Source organism: Carassius carassius, chromosome 46 (genome assembly GCF_963082965.1).
Source record: "Carassius carassius chromosome 46, fCarCar2.1, whole genome shotgun sequence".
In the NCBI taxonomy this organism is placed as follows: domain Eukaryota; kingdom Metazoa; phylum Chordata; class Actinopteri; order Cypriniformes; family Cyprinidae; genus Carassius; species Carassius carassius.
In genome coordinates, this window is record NC_081800.1 from 3,208,335 (window position 1) to 3,230,605 (window position 22,271).

Below are 22,271 nucleotides of genomic sequence, written 5' to 3' on the forward strand. Positions count from 1 at the left end.
GAACATCTACGATGAGCCTCAACAACCTGCCATCAGCTTTAACTACGCAGTCTGTGTGCGATCAGATGCAGGTGCGCTCACGTGGTTGATGGGATCCTCCAGGTACAGGATGCCGTTCTTGATGGAGTTGCTGATGTCGTTCTCGGAGTAGGGCGTTGAAGACGAGACCTCCTCGTACGCACTTCCCTCGGCTAATTTCTTGTGCTGAACACATCAATCCAGGCGCTCAGTTGAGAAAATCGGATCATAAACCTGTCATGTAGCCAATGGGCTCTCACCTTGATCAGGATCTTCCTCTTGAGCTGATTGGGCGAGGGCAGACCGTCGGCCGAGATGTCCACCGCTTTGGTCAGGAGCATCTCCCCAAACACTTTCTTAAAGTAAGTGGCCATGTTTCTCTGCTGGACAATACTGCAGTGGTCCTCGATGGAGAGGATGATGGGATAGCTGCGTGCAAACACATGTAACAATGAGTCCCTTATCAAAACATCACACACACATACACACACAGAACTGGTGTGTGCAGACGCCACACTCACTCAGACGTAACGAAGGCATGTTCTTTGATGGTGTGAAGCACATCGTTGAACTTGATTTTGGTGGTGAGGGTGTGACCGTGGTAGATCACAGGCATCCCATCAGGACCGTCCCAGCAGTCCACTGCAAAAAGAGCACACACACACACACACACACACACGTCACAGCCCGCTGCCAGACACAACAACAACACTCTTACGTGCCACAGATACTATGCTACAGATAGTTCAAAAAAATAAATAGTTCAGCAAATTTCAGTTCCTAAAATATAACATATACATTTCTGCACTTTTTGTTTGCTTGTCTGTTACTGTACATGTTTGTTAAATAAAAAAAATAAAAAACAAGATCAGCAAGCCAAAAGATGAAAACTCATGAAAAACATAAAAAAAATAAAACAGATTTAAACCAAAAAAAACATACAAATGAAAAGCAAATAAACCAAACAGAATTAAACACAAGAGACAAACCAAAAGCAAACAAACACATGAAACACACCAATGAAAACAAAACCCACAACAGCCAAGAAAACGAACCAAAAGAAACAAACACACAAATAAAATGAATAAACCAAAAGAAACAAATAAACAAAAAGCAAATGAACCAAACAAAAACCTCAAGAACCAACCAAACAAACCAAAATAAACAAACGAGTATTTGAAATTCAGATTTGTTTTGTTTTATCCCAGAACTATAACAGCAGGAAATGCATGTTATTATTCACCAACTAAAACAAATAAAATGTGAATACACAGTGTCACACTAGTGCAGCCTGACAGTTTTACTACTGGTCGAAAAAGGAGAAAACACACTTATTGTATACATTGTTCAATATAAAATAGCTTTATTATCAACATGCTAGTTTCTGTGTGTGTAACATTAATAACGGCTGGCTGAGCGCACTCACACTCGATGCATCTGCAGCCCATCCGCAGACAGCGGGCGTACGCCTCCAGAGACGACTCACTGGAAAACTGGTCTCCCGTCAGATAGCTAAAAATACAAGCACACACGTCAGGGCCTGTCTGAGCTCCTACATAACACACACCTTACACCTCTGACCGTTACTACAGTTCATGAACACCACAAACATATTCTTTACTAACACGTTAAAGGATTCTTTCCATTCTGTCAGTCTTTAACCATTTCCCCTTAAAAGACCTAACAGCTTTATAATCTAGTAAAAATAATATTAGAATCTACACAAAAATCTACCTTAATTGTTCTGAAGTCACGAAAGAAACCAAAAGCTAGTATTTAAAATCAATTATGCACTGAAAGCAAATAGTACACAATGTACCATAGTAACACTTCATCAGTCTGCAATGTCATATTGTATGAAAACATAGAAATCTCTCAACTCATCTGCCCTTTTCAGGCTCACACGCTCCCTTGCACATTTACAGGTCACACAATACACTTTCACAGATGACTTCTCTTGTTCAAGTTGCATATTTTGCTGGTTGTTCAACATTGTACTGTAGTTTTGAACATTAGGAAGCCAAAACTTTGGCGTAAGCAAGACATCTATTTGATGCGTACATTTTTATATGGCCAGACAATCATGATTTAGAGTGTGTGTGTGTGTGTGTGTGTGTGTGTGTGTGTGTGTGTGTGTGTGTGTGTGTACACATATACTGTATTCATTATGTACACACACACACACACACATTATGTCTTTGGTTAATAAGATGTTTGTACACAAGAATAAGAATTTAGGAGTGCAAGATGTGGAAATATATTCTAACAGGGAAGATTTTATGTTAACATGATTATTGTTTCTCTTAGAAATATGTCCAAAACCTTTTGCCATTATCTAACATCTCACGTTACTGAAACCGACTGCATGTTTCTGAAACCGACTGCATGTTTCTGAAACCGACTGCATGTTTCTGAAACCGACTGCATGTTTCTGAAACGGCATGTTTCTGAAACCGACTGCATGTTTCTGAAACGGCATGTTTCTGAAACCGACGGCATGTTTCTGAAACCGACTGCATGTTTCTGAAACCGACTGCATGTTTCTGAAACCGACTGCATGTTTCTGAAACCGACTGCATGTTTCTGAAACGACATGTTACTGAAACCGACTGCATGTTTCTGAACATTTACATTTACATTTATTCACTTAGCTGACGCTTTTATCCAAAGCGACTTACAATTGCTATATATGTCAGAGGTCACATGCCTCTGGAGCAACTAGGGGTTAAGTGTCTTGCTCAGGGACACATTGGTGTCTCACAGTGGATTCGAACCCGGGTCTCTCCCACCAAAGACATGTGTCTTATCCACTGCGCTAGCACCACCAGAAACGACATGTTTCTGAAACCGACTGCATGTTTCTGAAACGACATGTTACTGAAACCGACTGCATGTTTCTGAAACCGACTGCATGTTTCTGAAACGGCATGTTTCTGAAACCGACTGCATGTTTCTGAAACCGACTGCATGTTTCTGAAACCGACTGCATGTTTCTGAAACGACATGTTACTGAAACCGACTGCATGTTTCTGAACATTTACATTTACATTTATTCACTTAGCTGACGCTTTTATCCAAAGCGACTTACAATTGCTATATATGTCAGAGGTCACACGCCTCTGGAGCAACTAGGGGTTAAGTGTCTTGCTCAGGGACACATTGGTGTCTCACAGTGGATTCGAACCCGGGTCTCTCCCACCAAAGACATGTGTCTTATCCACTGCGCTAGCACCACCAGAAACGACATGTTTCTGAAACCGACTGCATGTTTCTGAAACGACATGTTACTGAAACCGACTGCATGTTTCTGAAACGACATGTTACTGAAACCGACTGCATGTTTCTGAAACCGACTGCATGTTTCTGAAACCGACTGCATGTTTCTGAAACCGACTGCATGTTTCTGAAACTGACTGCATGTTACTGAAACCGACTGCATGTTTCTGAAACGACATGTTACTGAAACCGACTGCATGTTTCTGAAACCGACTGCATGTTACTGAAACCGACTGCATGTTACTGAAACCGACTGCATGTTTCTGAAACCGACTGCATGTTTCTGAAACCGGCTGCATGTTTCTGAAACCGGCTGCATGTTTCTGAAACCGACTGCATGTTTCTGAAATGGCATGTTTCTGAAACCGACTGCATGTTTCTGAAACGGCATGTTTCTGAAACCGACTGCATGTTTCTGAAACGGCATGTTTCTGAAACCGACTGCATGTTTCTGAAACGACATGTTACTGAAACCGACTGCATGTTTCTGAAACGACATGTTACTGAAACCGACGGCATGTTTCTGAAACCGACTGCATGTTTCTGAAACGGCATGTTTCTGAAACCGACTGCATGTTTCTGAAACGACATGTTACTGAAACCGACTGCATGTTTCTGAAACGGCATGTTTCTGAAACGGCATGTTTCTGAAACCGACTGCATGTTTCTGAAACGGCATGTTTCTGAAACCGACTGCATGTTTCTGAAACGACATGTTACTGAAACCGACTGCATGTTTCTGAACATTTACATTTATTCACTTAGCTGACGCTTTTATCCAAAGCGACTTACAATTGCTATATATGTCAGAGGTCACACGCCTCTGGAGCAACTAGGGGTTAAGTGTCTTGCTCAGGGACACATTGGTGTCTCACAGTGGATTCGAACCCGGGTCTCTCCCACCAAAGACATGTGTCTTATCCACTGCGCTAGCACCACCAGAAACGACATGTTTCTGAAACCGACTGCATGTTTCTGAAACGACATGTTACTGAAACCGACTGCATGTTTCTGAAACGACATGTTACTGAAACCGACTGCATGTTTCTGAAACCGACTGCATGTTTCTGAAACGACATGTTACTGAAACTGACTGCATGTTTCTGAAACCGACTGCATGTTTCTGAAACGACATGTTACTGAAACTGACTGCATGTTACTGAAACCGACTGCATGTTTCTGAAACGACATGTTACTGAAACCGACTGCATGTTTCTGAAACCGACTGCATGTTTCTGAAACCGACTGCACGTTACTGAAACCGACTGCATGTTACTGAAACCGACTGCATGTTTCTGAAACCGACTGCATGTTTCTGAAACCGACTGCATGTTTCTGAAACCGACTGCATGTTTCTGAAACCGACTGCATGTTTCTGAAACGACATGTTACTGAAACCGACTGCATGTTTCTGAAACCGACTGCATGTTTCTGAAAATACACAAGAGCAGCAGACGGACTCCAGCTGAACTGAGTCCATCTCTTTGTTTTGCTCACATTAGTCTGAAGTTTAGAGGGAGCACTGGTCATGCTTCTACTCACGTGTTGTGGGATGAGGAGATCCAGTAGTGGGACAGGGGGTTGTTCATGTCCTCTGGCCTCACCTGATCAAGCTTCCCGTCCCAGATAGTGTTCTCTTTAGAGAACAGGTATGTGAGGAACTGAGAAAGACCACAAAACATAATGTTCATGATTTAAAACAGCAAGCAAACATGACTTAGTGCTCTGCACTGCTCAACTGTTCAACTCTAAATCTGACTTTCATAAAAGAGTACAAAATAGGACATGGGAGTCCATGTTTTTGGTCTTTTTCAACAAAGTGAAGGAAACATTAACTAGAAAAAAGGTTCTGAATAGAAAGAAGGTCAAAATATATATTAAATAGGCATTTTTCTATTTATTTTACAATAGTTTATATATAGTTACAAACAGTTTAAAAGTAAGCTTTCAAAAAAACTGCAGTCAAATTTCAATATTTGTGTAAAAATGTCTGCTCCAATTAGTTAAAAATTGGAACACGTGTGAAACACATTTATATAAACAGGTTGCTCAGGCAACCCTTAATATTAACCACAGGCATTGAATCATGCAACATGAAAACAGTATACCGTATTTTTCGGACTATAAGTCGCACCTGAGTATAAGTCGCACCAGTCCAAAAATACGTCATGATGAGGAAAAAAACATATATAAGTCGCACTGGACTATAAGTCGCATTTATTTAGAACCAAGAGAAAACATTACCATCTACAGCCGCGAGAGGGCGCTCTATGTTTTCAGTGTAAACTACAGGAGCACTGAGCAGCATACAGCGCCCTCTTGCGGCTGGAGACAGTAATGTTTTCTCTTGGTTCATTTCTGTTGGTTCATGTCAAATTAATTTTGATAAATAAGTCGCACCTGACTATAAGTCGCAGGACCAGCCAAACTATGAAAAAGAGTGCGACTTATTGTCCGGAAAAATACGGTAATACAATAAAAGCTCCGTCTTTTTCATGAAACGTCAATATGTGCATATACCTCATTTAAATAGTTCTTTATAAACAGCATATGGAAATTGAAACCTAACTAATTAAGGTCAGAAAGAGGCAGATTATGCATATCAAACAAAGATCTGAGGTCACACAGCACTGCTGTATAGCAGGAAGTTGTGATGTGGTTAAAGAGTGCAACTGCACAGTTATGGGTTTCATTCCCAGGGAACTTAAATAATGTGTACCCAGAATGCACTAGTCACTTGGCATTCATGTTTATGTAAGCATCACCTCGTCTTGATGAAAGTATGGCTGCTCGATCTCTCGCAGAGGATCCTTCAGGTAGTGGAACATAAACTCCTGCACCTTGTTATTGTCTGTAGCCCAGAGCTCCTGAAGACACACACACACAACAGATGATTACACAAACCAGACGTCATTTACACGCTAAGTGTAATAACATGAGAAGTGAATGTCTAACCTTCTGATGTTCAGTTAGGAAGTTCTGGAAGTCCTCCAGTGAGATCGCCTGCTCAGGTCTCTCTATAAGTCTGTAAGAATCACACAGATAAGTGTTTCAGCATCACATACAGAAACCTGAGAGATGCTCTGGGATGTCAGATAAAATACAGTAAATTACCATTTACCAATAGATATAACTGTGCACAATCAGTAAAAAAAAAAAAATTAAATTAAATAAAACAAATTAATTGCATCTAACAATTTTAACCTTACAATTCTGACTCTTTACTTCAGAATAGCTTGATGTAAACTCGCAGCTGACTATATGAATGGTTACTTCCTGGTTTTAGAGAAGCCAGCTCAGTCATTTCCAGTCAGCTGTCAAAATCAGCTGTGCTGTCAGGGGAGCGCCCTTCGCTCCGTTTCTCTACATCATCCATTCACAATTTGAAGAAACGTTTTTGTTTGTCTAAGAGGGCTAAACGTCCACACACATGGTTTCAGGAACGGCAAACACGAGTGTAAAAACTGCTCAAGTGAATCTGCTAAACTGTGCGGTGACTCATGCTGTGAGTGAGAATGATAAAGCAACATCTGAGGAGCTGCTGTGAGAAACCGAGCTGTGCATCCACTGATTCAGACTCACCTCAGAGTCACAAAACTACAGCAGCAGCAGGCGCTTTTACAGGTAGAGAGAAAACTGAAAAATGCAGTTATTAAATTAAATCTAAAAAATATTTCAAAACATATAATGCGTTATTATTTAATTAATTTAGTTATACCGTTAATAATTAACTTATTTAATTTGTAGTTACATACATTTACCCCTCTAGGCTGTTTGTGTCTGGGCTTATTTAAATATATATATTTTTTTTTTAAATGACATGAGACTTTGTGACTTCCTGAACTTGCTATACTTTATACCCCAGCATTGGAAAATCAGTAAAACTTGTTAAAATAGTCATTTCATAAATACAAAAGCAGGACATGGGGGAAAAAAAACTAGGGAGTTGAAATGGCAGCTAATGTTGATCCTCTGCTGCCATTTACTGGATATAATGCTAATTTCATATTATTTCCATCTTAAAAGTCTTTGTTTTCCGCCAGGAGACACATTTTTTACTGCACAGCTGTAGAGTTGAGAAATAATAAAGGCTTTAACGTAATATCAGTGTTTACAAAACATGTTCATGACTATGAAGGTCAGTCAGTGATTATCAAGAATATCATTATGATGTTGTTTATGAGATAGCACCACTAGCTAGCTAGCGTTAGCTGAAACGATTACAATAGTGTTTAGTTGTCAGCATTTACGCAGGCTCAGGATATTAAATTATATGTCGTTATGTGTGGCTAAATAACAATAAACTGTATGCTAACGCCGGTATCATTATTTACGGTGTTGTAATTATTTTGTTTCTCAGTTTTCTGACAAGAACGAGGCAGGAGAGTTTTCTGTGAGCGTCTCAAGAGTCTCTACCCACACACACACACACACACACACAACAACACTAAATGAGCTTCACTGGACGTTTATGAGATGGCTTATCTTTATACAGAAGCTCTAAAGAAAGTACATTTGGTCAAAGGTGAGACAAATTCAGAAGAATGCTATTTCACGACATCTGTAAATACTTCAGCTTGAAAATAAGAGAGTGAGTAAATACCTCTGCAGTAGTGGAATCTCCATCTATGAAAACAACACAGAACAAAACGCTGATTATGTGCATAATACAACTGTAACTGTACCTATTCCACAACCACTACAGGAAAACACCTGGATTAACATCTGGGGCCATATACAGGCCCTTCAGACGCTAATGAACTGATGTGATGAGATATCAAACATCCACACACACACACACACACACACACACAGAGAGCTTCAAGTGCAGGGGTCATTAGTGCTGTGTGTGTGTGTGTGTGTGCTTCAGTGTGGCCTAATGGCTTTTAGCCCATGGATCTTGAGGCTTTTTAAAAGGCAGAGTATTGACGTGAAAGCCATTTGAGAAGCGGGGCAAGCAGGAACGACTGATGGGGTTTTAAGTGGCTCTGAGGAGGGCTTCACCTCTCGCCCTGCTCCATCTACAAATAACTAACACACACACACACACACACACACACACAAATAAATGTGTGAACACACAAATAAACGTGTGACTTACAGATTTCTGTGCGTCAAACATCAGGCTGCGGTACAACTGCGCAAAATGACTATACGATACATCTCCATTCCTCAGCTCTCCATCCTAACCAAGATATTACATGAATAATATGATTAATAATAGAGTCGTGGCCAAAAGTTTTGAGAATTACATAAATATTGGAAATTGGAAAAGTTGCTGCTTAAGTTTTTATAATGGCAATTTGCATATACTCCAGAATGTTATGAAGAGTGATCAGATGAATTGCATAGTCCTTCTTTGCCATGGAAATTAACTTAATCCCAAAAAAACCTTTCCACTGCATTTCATTGCTGTCATTAAAGGACCTGCTGAGATCATTTCAGTAATCGTCTTGTTAACTCAGGTGAGAATGTTGACGAGCACAAGGCTGGAGATCATTATGTCAGGCTGATTGGGTTAGAATGGCAGACTTGACATATTAAAAGGAGGGTGATGCTTGAAATCATTGTTCTTCCATTGTTAACCATGGTGACCTGCAAAGAAACGCGTGCAGCCATCATTGCGTTGCATAAAAATGGCTTCACAGGCAAGGATATTGTGAATACTAAGATTGCACCTAAATCAACAATTTATAGGATCATCAAGAACATCAAGGAAAGAGGTTCAATTCTTGTAAAGAAGGCTTCAGGGCGTCCAAGAAAGTCCAGCAAGCGCCAGGATGGTCTCCTAAAGAGGATTGAGCTGCGGGATCGGAGTGCCACCAGTGCAGAGTTTGCTCAGGAATGGCAGCAGGCAGGTGTGAGCGCATCTGTACGCACAGTGAGGACAAGACTTCTGGAAGATGGCCTGGTGTCAAGAAGGGCAGCAAAGAAGCCACTTCTCTCAAAAAAAAACAACAGGGACAGATTGATCTTCTGCAGAAGTATAGTCAATGGACTGCTGAGGACTGGGGCAAAGACATATTCTCCGATGAAGCCCCTTTCCGATTGTTTGGGGCATCTGGAAAAAGGCTTGTCCGGAGAAGAAAAGGTGAGCGCTACCATCAGTCCTGTGTCATGCCAACAGTAAAGCATCCTGACACCATTCGTGTGTGGGGTTGCTTCTCATCCAAGGGAGTGGGCTCACTCACAATTCTGCCCAAAAACACAGCCATGAATAAAGAATGGTACCAAAACACCCTCCAACAGCAACTTCTTCCAACAATCCAACAACAGTTTGGTGAAGAACAATGCATTTTCCAGCACGATGGAGCACCATGCCATAAGGCAAAAGTGATAACTAAGTGGCTCGGGGACCAGAATGTTGAAATTTTGGGTCCATGGCCTGGAAACTCCCCAGATCTTAATCCCATTGAGAACTTGTGGTCAATCCTCAAGAGGCGGGTGGACAAACAAAAACCCACTAATTCTGACAAACTCCAAGAAGTGATTATGAAAGAATGGGTTGCTATCAGTCAGGATTTGGCCCAGAAGTTGATTGAGAGCATGCCGAGTCGAATTGCAGAGGTCCTGAAAAAGAAGGGCCAACACTGCAAATACTGACTCTTTGCATAAATGTCATGTAATTGTCGATAAAAGCCTTTGAAACGTATGAAGTGCTTGTAATTATATTTCAGTACATCACAGAAACAACTGAAACAAAGATTTAAAAGCAGTTTAGCAGCAAACTTTTTGAAAACGAATATTTATGTAATTCTCAAAACTTTTGGCCACGACTGTACATTTAAAAAACAAAGAGAAACACGCTGCACTTTTCCTGTAATTACAAATGTCTTGTTAATACAGATGAAAAAATTCACAGACAAAATAACTACAAAGGTAGAATAAAGAAAGATTGCACAATCAACTATTAGCAGTAAGCAGTGTGTGAAGCGCTGTTTGTTACCGGGAGCTTCTCTCGTAAGAACCTCATGTTGGGAACTCTGTAGTTGACCTGGCACAGCATGCTCTTCAGATCCTTACAGGAAATACTGCAAAAGAACACAAGATGTTTTGGAACGAGGTTATAAATCACACCGTGACGTCAGCGACAGGTTTATGAGGAAGTTCAGTCCGGCCGTTTTCTTCATCTGTTTCTTCCAAGACAATAATAAATACATCTGCTAAAAAAAAAAAAAAGAAGGAAAAGAAAAAAGAAAGAGAGCAGCTTTCAGCGACATTAACTTAACAGAAATAATTGTTGTATACTGTTCAAAAGTTTGGGCTCAGTAAAGGTTTAAGCAATTAATACTTTTATTCAGTGAGGATGCATTAAATTCATAATAATCAGAAATGTTTCTTGAGCAGTGAATCAGTATATTATTATGATTTCTGAAGATCATGTGACACTGAAGACTGGAGGAATGATGCTGAAAATACAGCTGCGCATCACAGAAATAAATTACACTTTAAAGTATAAAAAAAAATTAAATTAGCAATAATATTTTTCTGTAATTTTGATCAAATAAATGCACCCCTGATGAGCAGAAAAAACTCTTTATGAAACATTGCAAATCTTACTGATCCCAAACTTTATTTATACACACACACACACACACACACACAGTCAGTATATACAGGTGAAGAGGCAACTTTCCATGGTGAATGGAAAAAATTATTAATTTCTACGGTGTATGTCCCTCATCTGATTTAGTCACATGTGTTCTGACAAGCTGAAAATGTCATGAGCCTCCAGACGACCACCATTTCATCTGAATTCAACACCTCACACAAAGCTCATGTGTCTTTCAGCCGCCCTCACTGTATTTACCTTCAGTGTGTGTGCTTGTGTGTGTGTGTGTGTGTAAGAGTGCACACACACACACACACACACTCGTGCTCTGAGCTTTGTTTCCTGCTGCAGGATGTGCCGTCTCTGTGCTCTATTTACCCAACAGGAGTGTGTGTGTTTGGTCTGGTACCTCTGAGTCAGCCATTTTTACCCTTAAAACACACACCTTAACACACACATCTCACAAGGAAGAAGATTAAAACAACCAGGAAAACGAGCGGCTAAGGATCTGTGTGCTCGATCACACTGATACGAAACATACCGGTCTTCCCTGCTGCGATCCACTGCGTAAAACTGTTTTCTCAGCCACCTGATGTCAACAAAACAACAGAGAACATACAGGTCACTTTAACACGAGCACATTTACACTTGACATGCGTGAACTCAGAGCTTAATGGTTTTCATCAATCAATATCTAGAGGGAGGGGTCAAAGGTCACCTCTCTATCTGCAGGGGTGTGGGGGAGCGTAGCGTATCGGACACCAGCCAGGTCAAACCCTTCACCCACATGGCCATCTCCTCGTCTGAGGTCGCTGGGGAGCACAGACAGGAGAACGTGTGAGAGATCTCATGAAGCTTGTATGGTAACACACAGGAGTCATGCCCTCATCTACCTGCCAGACTGAGCGCTTTGAGCCGAAACTCTGTCCCATAGAGGATGACGAAGCAGTGGGCCTGGTCCGGCCGGGCCGTCGAGTCCTCCACATATCGCTCAAAGTCTCGTGACTTCTGGCCCATGCGGATCTCCTTAATCTCCCGAATATCAACTGAAGGAGACAGGGAGGGAGGAAATCAACCAACAAGCGTTAAAACACACCAAAATACAGTGAGATCTTCTGCTATAACAGGAAAGAAACTACATTTGGGTTTTTACTAATGTATCATTCAACTAGCGTGAATCTTAGGGTTGACCGGGAGCAATTTTTGGTCATTAAAAACAATTATAAATATATATACACACACACACACACACACTACCTTTTAGATACAACTTTAATGCTTTTGAAAGAAGTTTCTTCCATTCATTAAGACCAATCAGAATCAAGTATTCCACAGCAAGACATGACTGACATATTCCTCACATATTTACCACTTTGAATGCATATAGCCCAGCGGTCACCCCCGGGTGAAAGTGCTCCAGGTGCAAGGGCCCTCTCAACGCTGCTTGCAGCTTTCATTTTACATTTATATTCCACATTCAGCAAACACTTTTATCAAAGCTACTTGTACTGCATTCAAGCTTTACATTCGAATACTTTCAGCGAATCAAATCCATGACGTCAGCATTATTAGAGCTCTTCTGTCTTCTATTCTTTCATTTTCATAATTACTACATTTGTATTAAAAATAAAAAAATGGAAGTTTCCAACTAAAAAATATGACAGAAATAAAAAGCATGGCAGTAGGGAAATTCTGATTATGACACATGTGTGACACATTTCTATGCTCCCAACATTGACATTTTGGACATGTGCGATGGTAATTTCCCAATAGTCCCTTAGAAGCATATTAATATGATAATTCAACACCACAGTATTACATCTGATACCATCTCTGTACATGATCCCACCACAGAACAGGAAGAAACAACGAACGCCTCGCATTACTGAGCCTCACATGCTGGAGTTGAACCTGCTTCACTGACGCGAGCACCACAGCGCAACACGCCTCAGGTTAATGAGAGGAAGACGATCAGATTCAGATTTTACAAAAATAAATTAAGAGCTGTTTTCTATGTTTTTTCCTTAATATTTCTCAAGGACTTCCTAATAACAATTATCTAAGTTTATGACATGCAAACAAAACGTGAACAACAAATTAAAGTTTAGTTTTTTTTTTTAAACAAAACACAAATGTGTAGGGCTACACGAATAATTGAAATGGAATAGAAATCGCAGTTGGACAGAATCGGTTTCTTTGATCAGCAGTAAATCTCCAACTAAAGGCCAGAGGGCGCTCACGCGCTCAAACTCTATAAATACGCCCCGAAGAAGAAACCAGGAAAAGCCTGTAGCGGTAGCTGGATAAACAGAAGATTTAACTGCTTTCATTGATTCAACGTGACTAATAAACACACGACTAAGACAAATTATGATTTATCGGATTTCTTCTCATTTATTTATATTAGAATAAAGTATATTTAAAATGCGTTATCACCGCTTAGAATACTATGATACATGTTGCGTGCCTTATTCTGTGTAAGAATCGGTCACATCTTCTCACAGAAGGGTTTATTTTAAACACTCGACAGACGTTATGAAGTGAGTTTGGAGTAAGAACATGTTATTAAATATGGCATTTTCACCTGCTTTCAGATGGAGCAGCATTTACTACACAGAGAGATAGTTCACTGAGAAGCTACGCAAACAGCTGTCATAATCGCAAACTATTTCATAATCATGCAATAAAATAGTCTGCGATGTTTTTCCGTAGCTTGTCAGTGAACTACGGCTCTGTGTAGTAAATGCTGCTCCATCTGAAAGCATGCAAGGATGATTTACTGCGGATCACAGAACCAGCTTTACTGACAAAATGCGCATGACAATCACATTCGATTAATCGTGCAGCCCTACAAATGTGCCAAAGGAGAAGAAAAAGTGGCTTTTGTGAGTAAATAAAAAGTTTTCACTCTTTACAGCAAAATCTATTGGTCTAAAGACCAAAATTACAGCACTATTCACGATGAATTAAGAAGAATCTGAATTTCATAAGCAACATGACTGAACTGAATCAAAACCAGAAACAAAGCATCTGTCCCTACACAGCTTCTGTCTGCACGAAATATTTATGGCTGCTAAACTCTCAATTAGACTATTTGCAGGTGTGGCAAAAGGTTCATGTCAAAGACACAGAGTCTCTCTCTGTGTGTGTGTGTGTGTGTGTTTGTAAACACACTCTCTCCTGGTTCTCCTCTTGCTCTTTAACCACACTCATCCTGTGTTACTCTGACAGAGACGTGTGAGAGAGACACACATGTCATTAAATAAAACACTCAACACCAGCTCCAGCTACCTTTTTAGTAACATTCATCTGCTTATAAAGTCACGTACACAGCAGATTCCAGCAGACCAGTGTCAAATGTTTACTATATTTGTATAACTCTGGATCTCTGTTAGTATAGTTCTGTAGGAACTACAGCGTTATTGTTTGAACTACTGTAGGTCTATCTAGTTTAGCAGGAAAACTGTAAGAGTGACACTTATGGAGCCCAATATACTGATTGTTAATGATATTATATTGATTAGGGTTTTCAATAGAGCTGAAAATTTAAAATAAGGCCATCCTTAAAAATATTCTTGTTTGCCGTAACCCGACTGACCCTGTCAATTTAGTCCGACCAACTTGCCGGTTGTACATTTGCGTTAAAGGGTACATAACATACACCGTTTCACCTAATCTCATGTTAATCTTGAGTACCTATAGAGTAAAACTGCATCCTTCATATATCCAAAAAGTTTTTAGTTTTATCATATTTGTAAAAGAAGAATACAGTTTTCCGATTCTTTCCAGAAAAAGCCGAGCTCCTGGAGGCGTGCCGTGGCTATAATACTGATGTTTCCTGTTGTTTCCATTAACATATATTCACTTATGTGCTGATTTCCGACCAAAGACAGAAATCTGATGCAATTGTACTTACATGAATGGGGTGTTTTATCACAGGGACGGCTCCATGTTTTAATAGCAAACGATTTGCAAATCCAGCATCGACCTGGGCCTTGTTTATAAAACATTTGTCACTTAAATGACCAGAACACACAAACACACTTGATACACTCCGTTGCTGCCCCGGAAAAACAAACTGCATCCACTGTTCGTGTAACGCTGGGTTCTTGGGGAAGCTGAACACGGTAAACTTTCCCTCACATCCAAAAACGCTGTTATTTGGAGACATTCTCGAACAAATCCTATGCAGCGGTGTCAACCATTTCCAGAGGAAGCGCGTTGATGTGCGCGGTCTCATTCTCTCATTCACTGTCAGAGTCAACGGTTCGCACTTGGTAATGATGGCTGCGGCTGCAGTAAACTAAATGTTAATTCATCTAAAAAAATGCATTAAAACAGCTCGACACCGCTTTAACTTGGAAAAACTGTGCCCAGATCTTTTGCCATCCCTTCTCCCATCTACTCTAAAACCGTGTCGACTGTCACTTTACGTTCGAAAATCTATTGCACGAATCGATTGGACCAACCAACAACAAAAAAAAAAAAAATTTTCGAAAACGAAAATAGGAAATTGATTTTAATGGCCTTCTCTCGGAGCGCATCCAGGTTTCTTTTTTTTTTTTTTTTTGGAGCGCGTCCAGGTTTCTTTTTTTTTTTGGAGCACGCGTCACACAGCAACTGCAGCTTCGGACACACGCATAACAGCAAATAATACTTCTGCACAATGTTTCTCTTTTTACCACAGAAATGTGAATTCTGCCGGTATTCAGACAGTCTGATACAGATTCGGGCTAGAATTGCCTACGTATGTGATTTTTTGTTGTTGTTGAAATTTAATCGTAAACACAGTCATGTTGAAGCCTGCAGTAAATATTTTGCATTATGGCGGTCCACTCTGCTTATTGTTTTTCGAGAATGTTGCATTCCTGTTTGTCATTGTGCATGAAACTTCACGCCAATAAATCATCAGAAATATTGGTCTTTACCAATATATTGAATCTTTACATTCGTTCTGCCTGTTGTCCGTGGATTTACCTATATTTGGTGTTATTTACCATATAAAACATATTTAGACATGCAAAATCGATTTTACAATCGATTCAATGAACACTCGTCACTCAAATCAAACAGGATTTTTTTTCACAAAAGTGACAACCCAAGAAAGCAAAGTAAACGGTCTCTCATTTGTAGGTTGCATTGACACGTAGCGGTGGATGCAAGTAAAACAGTATAACAGTACCTCATTTATTTTCTTCTCACCTGAAATTCATGCAATAAACATGTTTTTGACAAAAATCTAAATGAGGTTTGCAATTACCGTATTTTCCGGACTATAAGTCGCACTTTTTTTTCATAGTTTGGCTGGTCCTGCGACTTATAGTCAGGTGTGACTTATTTATCAAAATTAATTTGACATGAAGCAAGAGAAATGAACCAAGAGAAAACATTATCGTCTCCGCGAGAGGGCGCTCTATGCTGCTCAGTGCTCCTGTAGACTACACTGAAGACATAGAGCGCCCTCTCGTGGCTGTAGACGGTAATGCTTTCTCTTGGTTCTTGGTTCTAAATAAATGCGGCTTATAGTCCAGTGCGACTTATATATGTTTTTTTCCTCATCATGACGTATTTTTGGGCTGATGTGAATTATACCCAGGTGCGACTTATAGTCCGAAAAATACGGTATGCGCCCGAAGGCACGGGTTGAAGACCCAGCCAGTGACGTCACGATATGCTAATTTGTTTAAATTCATACCTACGTCATCACCATCACCAAAATGTTTTTTTTTTTACATTGAAACTTGAAAAAAAAAAACATAGACCTACCTACCGACTATTTTTTTTGTTTTTTTTTACTGTTACTGCAAACCAAAATATTTTTAGTGATGGCATAAAGCAGTGAAGTCATGGGAAAACATGAAATTCAACACGTAAATTAATACATACACTGAAACTGAAAAGCGGTGGGCGTGATTATCATCAACGGTCTTAAAAACGTCCTTAATGATACCAGTGAAGAACCTAGTCGAATCGCATGTAGCATAATTCATATCTAATGCCATAAAGTCCAAGACTTCCACCACTGGTACAGTATTCACTTCACAAACACCTGAACTAATTCACTTTCTAATTAAGTTACTAATCAAGTCAAGTAGAACTATAATGTTTCTTTTTCACTGCTCCTGCTAGAGTTTCTTAAAAGTGCTCACAAAAAGTGATCATGTTTACGGGGTGTTTTAAAAGCACAATGAGCTTTGAGTGTCAAAAGACCAAGGTACAATTGCTTTAAAGTGTTTATGATGTGAGAAATCAATCTGATCTTTTGGTTTACATTTCTCAAACGATTATTTAATTGGTAAAGTATCAGACTGAACCAACATGATTACCCGATATATATACCATTCACCCCTAAATGAGAAATTATTTTTTTTTACCAGAACTTTTATTTGAACTCAAGTACACTTCTTCAGGTCGAGGCTTTCTGACCCAAATCCACATGAATCCAGATCCTCCTTTGAATTCACCAGAACAAAAAAATATATATTTAAATAGAAAGCAGTTATTTTAAATCGTAAAAAATATTGCACAATATTACTGCTTTTGCTGTATTTTAGATCAAATAAATGCAGGCTTGGTGAGCAAAACTTTTGACTGGTAGAGTAATATCTCTTAAAATACCTTACTGGGTTATGATCATCGAAACAGTCCTGAGCTAGATAAGCTTTGATCTCTGCAAACCAAACTATCACTTTAATCAAACATTTAATAATAATGTTTAATACCATAAAGCTACTTGATTTAAGGTATTGCATAAAAATACTATAGACGTGACGTGAATGCTTTACTGAGCTCGTGCAAACATCCACATCAATGTAATAAGATGCATTTTTAACTGCTGCTGTCACACTGCTGTGATTTTATGTTTTTGTTGTTGTTTATTTCGTTATTGAGAGGAAATCGCGCGTCATATATCTTCATATCCAAACGCCATTCTGTTCGGCTCGGGTGCGTTTCTCTCATAGACAGTAAAAGAAATGGACACAGCGACACCATTGGAACTCAATTGAGACAAGTGAAGCCCATTTTTAGCGTTTTTTAGCACTTCTGTTTCTGACGCGCAGACTCAAACTAAGCTTGAGGACGTCAGCAACCTGTCTGACAGATGTAAATCTTCTAGTAGCTGTGCGTGCAAACTGCCATCGTTAATCTTGCAGAGACGGCGAGCTTGAGCGGGGAGTTCTTTGGCGTGAGTGAGCAGGAGTAAGTATTCTGATTAATTATTTTGTATAGTATTTTAAAATGTAACGCCAGTACGCCATATTAAGTTAATTGCCTGCGAGCTTCTCCTCCTGTCTGTACGGTAATGCGACAGAGAGTCGAGTGGTTATGACGCAATCGTTAGCCTATTTTTACAAAAACTGTTTCTACGGGGCCATAATGTAACATAGAAGGTTATACATTGTGTATCTTTAGAAATAAATAATGGACAAACGGAGTCTTTAAAAGCCTCAGATGTAAAGTTATTCGCTGTCAAAGTGACGCCAAAATGAATGGGAGTCAATGGGAATGCTAACGCAAGTGAAGTTCTGCTACAAGATGGCGGCACGCGGCCGGCTTCAACTTCCGGTCGACTTCCTTGCCGCCTGGTTTCTCTGAAGCAGCGCAGAGTCTCTTCTTCTCTTGAATTGCATCGAGGAGGGCTGAATTACAGTCTTGCGCTACAGCACCACACTGGTCAAACCGCATTATTGCAGGCTCTAAATTAGGTTAAATTAAATCAAACGACTACTCGACAACAAAACTATTTGTCGAAAATGTTTTATTGTCAACATTGTAGATAATGTCGACTAATCGTTTCAGCCCTAGTCTATACTGGCTCCATTTCTTTTTTTATGATCAAGTTGGAGAGTACAAACACAACAGTCCTGCAGAGGAAGCCCCTCTCTAACACACACACACACACACACACACAGACAGGACAAAGGCAGTTGGCTTGAGATAGGAGCCCAGGCTGGGTGCAAGAGAACCGCTTGACAATCCCAAACAGGGCAGCAGGAAACAAGACTGCACGGCACAACCAAGAGTCTTCCTGTCACACACACACACACACGCACCTTAAGAGAGTTTTACCACAGGAACGTCCAGGAAAATCCATCAAAATGAAAATCTGAAAGCTCCCAGACACAATCAAATGTGCAGTTCGTCCAAACACTTGAGTATATATCTTTGGTCACGATATCTTTGGATGTGAAGTAGCGAGCTGTGGGAAAGTTTTGGTGTAGATCCATCTTGGCTTACAAACCAATCACACAATTCATAAGTGAGCTTTTCTGGCATGCTGATAAGGAGCGGCACACTGATTATCAGTCAAAATAAAGAAATGAATTAGCACGATCACTTGAGCGTGAAGACCGAACCAAGCGCGTCTGAACTCCATGTGCAGGCTGAGATTTATAAATCAGCCACGGACTAACATATACAGACTCAAAATACTGAAAATGGTTTTAAACAGCAGTACAACACAACTATTCTGTCATATCGCAAATATAGCAGCGCTTTCTGAAGACCTGTGTTCCTCATAGAAGCGCCTTTGAAAACATAAAGATGTGGGCCAAACGTTACGTGAAATCTGGGAAGGGTCGGGATAATAATTCCACAAGCTTGGAGTCACCATTAAAGAACACACACACAATGTAAGCCATTTTAATGAACACCAAACAAAACCAAAACTTCACTAGTAGAGGCTAACTAGCAGAAAATGTGAGTGGTTTTGGTGGGAAGTCATATTTCTCCAATCAAACTTAACGTGCAAATATCAAATACACCAATAAACTCCCTACTGCCAGCTGACTAGAAATGCAACGGATTTGGCAACCAACATCAAACGTTAGCTGACATTATTGATGAAAAAGCCAGATTTCATCAGCACTTCTCCTACAATGTATTTTGACTGGGTCTCCGTGAGGTAACAACACACATCAGATGAACGCCGGCCAGAAACATGAAAAATACCAGGATCAAGAAGTCATCCAACAATCAATCACTTCATCACTATTATGACCAGATTACTGTATATTTTTTACCATTTGTTTGTAGAGACCACACTCACAGTAATTCATTCCACACTGATGAAATATTTAAACTGCACAACTAATGTGCTCTAAAGCCTTGAATTTCCCCACGCTGTTTTAGGATTTTATTCATTTTCATTACTTGCTCATACCTGGGATTACAGTTTTGGAGTATGTCGATATTTACAGATTTGTCAGTATGATCTCTGTGCAAATTTCCTGTGAGCGTGAACGTTCTTATCAAGACCGAAGACAGGTGAACATACGATTCATAACGCACAATTACAGTCCACACCTAAATATGGATTATTTCAACAACCTCACGCGCCAAACACGCAATCTGTTCGTGAAATCCTTACGTTCAGCAGAGCAGCCCTGCTAAAGGTCTGATTTAAGAAAGTCACATTTAACTTCAGATGCACAATTACACCTCGCTGAGGCTCACTGCGTGTTTTTTCTCTTCTGTTTAGTGTGGCTGGTGCATCCGGAGCACAGCGCAGCTGTGTGTAAGACATCCCGCCGCAGGAAAACAGCAGTGCAGATGGGCCTGCCCCACAATCAGAGCCGAGGCGAGCAGTATACTGCTGCTAAACCTGGCCCAAAACACACGCATTTACACTTACCAAACATTATCACAATTCAATTCAGTCCGCCAAACCAAATCACGGAGAACCCAGAGGCTAAAGACGCACGCATTTCGAGGCTGCAGAATCCAAAGTTGTTATACTTCACGCAAATGTCAAAATAAGTAAACCATACATAATGGGCACCAGTTATTTTCCACCAAGAAAACTAAAAATAAACTGCTGCATAAGTGAATGAACGTCTTTGACGGTGTAGGGCACCATCATTATGATTTGCAGTATAAACACAATATGCTTTTAGAAATATGAACTGCTTTTCAGCTAATTTAATTTATTTATAGCTAATGGCACATCCAAAACCAAAACTGTGGTTATGAATTATGCAAATGTTATGCCAACTGCCCTTCTCTGAACCCAAAATGCCGAGCACTCATTTAACATCCACCAGCCTTAACTCAGACACCCAGAAACAAGGCAGAACTTACTCTCGCCCTCGATTTTATCCGTTCCTCTGGTCCAGATGATCTGCCGGGTCTCCAGCTTGACTTGAAACGTCCGTCTCTCCGGCCTCTGGGACTTCTTGGAGTAAAATAGGGTCAGGACAGTGCCCAGCTCCAGATCCCGGTACAGATTGTTCACCTCGGTGTCGCTCAGCGGCCCAGGGCCGTTGGAGGAGAAGCCCGCAGTCGCAGCCATTTCCCCTGTTTGTTCTTCAGTTCCTTTCCGAATAATTCACAGCCTCCCAGGCCTGATGAGGACACCTACGAAAATAAGAAAGAAAAGGACATTAGAAAAATCACAAAACACCACTAGGATATAGTAGCAGTGTACGCAGCATTTACATCAGTTATGAAAACACACACACACACACACACACACACACACACAGAGAGAGAGAGAGGCCTGCTGTAAGATGCATCCACATGTGTCTATTTAACTTAGACTTACTGCTGGTTATAAGACAGATTATAGACTACATGGTTAATAGCTGAATGTCTGATTTGTATTGATAATCAACGCTTAAAATGCATGGATTATTATTATTATTATAACATATAAACAACACAGATCACAAGTATCCTTAAGTCAAGTATCCAATAATCTAAAGTCGAGTGCGTGTAAATAGAGTTGATCTACATAATAAGATTTAGTTAAACACAATCAATAAGATCACTTTATACAGATGCAACCAATGCAAACAACAACAACAAAAACATTGATGCTTAAATAATTACATAAAAACTACACATTCCTGAATTATTTAAATACACAGATCAGATCTGAAAGGCTATACATGAGATGCAATAGAAAGCTCGGAGCATCTAACGATGATAATAACAGGTTTGTTTTGTCTTACCGTGTTTGGATGCAGCTGTCTCCCCGGGACTCAGTAAAAGCAGAAACTCAACGTCCAGTGTGTCCGCAATCTCAGCAGCGCTCATGTCGTCCTGGGCTCCGGATCAGACGCGGGTTCGGCGGTGAGATCGAGCCGAGAGTGAGCTCTGTTCTCCGCCATGAGTGGATGTGTAGAGCCCTTCCCCCATCAGCCGATCCCTCGAGCGCTGCGCAGCGCGCGCCTCTTAAAGTCACAGCGCGCTCTCCAGCGCTCGCGCAGTGTGGACTGTGTGTGGAACAGTGTGCATGATAGCTGAATAGCGTACTACTACAATACCACTTACTGGGGTCTATACAGTGTTTACATTTTTTTGTATGAACTGGACACCGAGGTGACATAGGTAACATTTAGAATACATTACTACTGTACTGCTAACTATATACTGCACAGTATACACTGTGAACTGCCAAGTGTTTTGTGTAAAAATGTGGTTA

The 22,271-nt window shown here is 40.3% G+C and overlaps 1 protein-coding gene across 1 annotated transcript in view; it reads right to left on the reverse strand.

Moving 5' to 3' along the window:
* Positions 1 to 22,002, reverse strand: part of LOC132129688 (1-phosphatidylinositol 4,5-bisphosphate phosphodiesterase gamma-1-like) — a 33,711-nt gene extending 11,709 nt beyond the window's left edge. The window contains exons 1-15 of the mRNA XM_059541353.1: positions 21,799 to 22,002; positions 20,927 to 21,202; positions 11,740 to 11,892; positions 11,565 to 11,658; positions 11,388 to 11,435; positions 10,241 to 10,325; positions 8,396 to 8,479; positions 7,898 to 7,920; positions 6,250 to 6,319; positions 6,060 to 6,161; positions 4,837 to 4,955; positions 1,445 to 1,530; positions 540 to 660; positions 279 to 447; positions 82 to 204 (exon numbers count right to left, since the gene is read on the reverse strand). Of these exons, the coding sequence (XP_059397336.1) occupies positions 82 to 204; positions 279 to 447; positions 540 to 660; positions 1,445 to 1,530; positions 4,837 to 4,955; positions 6,060 to 6,161; positions 6,250 to 6,319; positions 7,898 to 7,920; positions 8,396 to 8,479; positions 10,241 to 10,325; positions 11,388 to 11,435; positions 11,565 to 11,658; positions 11,740 to 11,892; positions 20,927 to 21,137 (1,488 nt within the window). The 5' untranslated portion in view covers positions 21,138 to 21,202; positions 21,799 to 22,002. The remainder of the gene's footprint in view (positions 1 to 81; positions 205 to 278; positions 448 to 539; positions 661 to 1,444; positions 1,531 to 4,836; positions 4,956 to 6,059; positions 6,162 to 6,249; positions 6,320 to 7,897; positions 7,921 to 8,395; positions 8,480 to 10,240; positions 10,326 to 11,387; positions 11,436 to 11,564; positions 11,659 to 11,739; positions 11,893 to 20,926; positions 21,203 to 21,798) is intronic.
* Between the last annotated feature and the right edge of the window lie 269 nt (positions 22,003 to 22,271).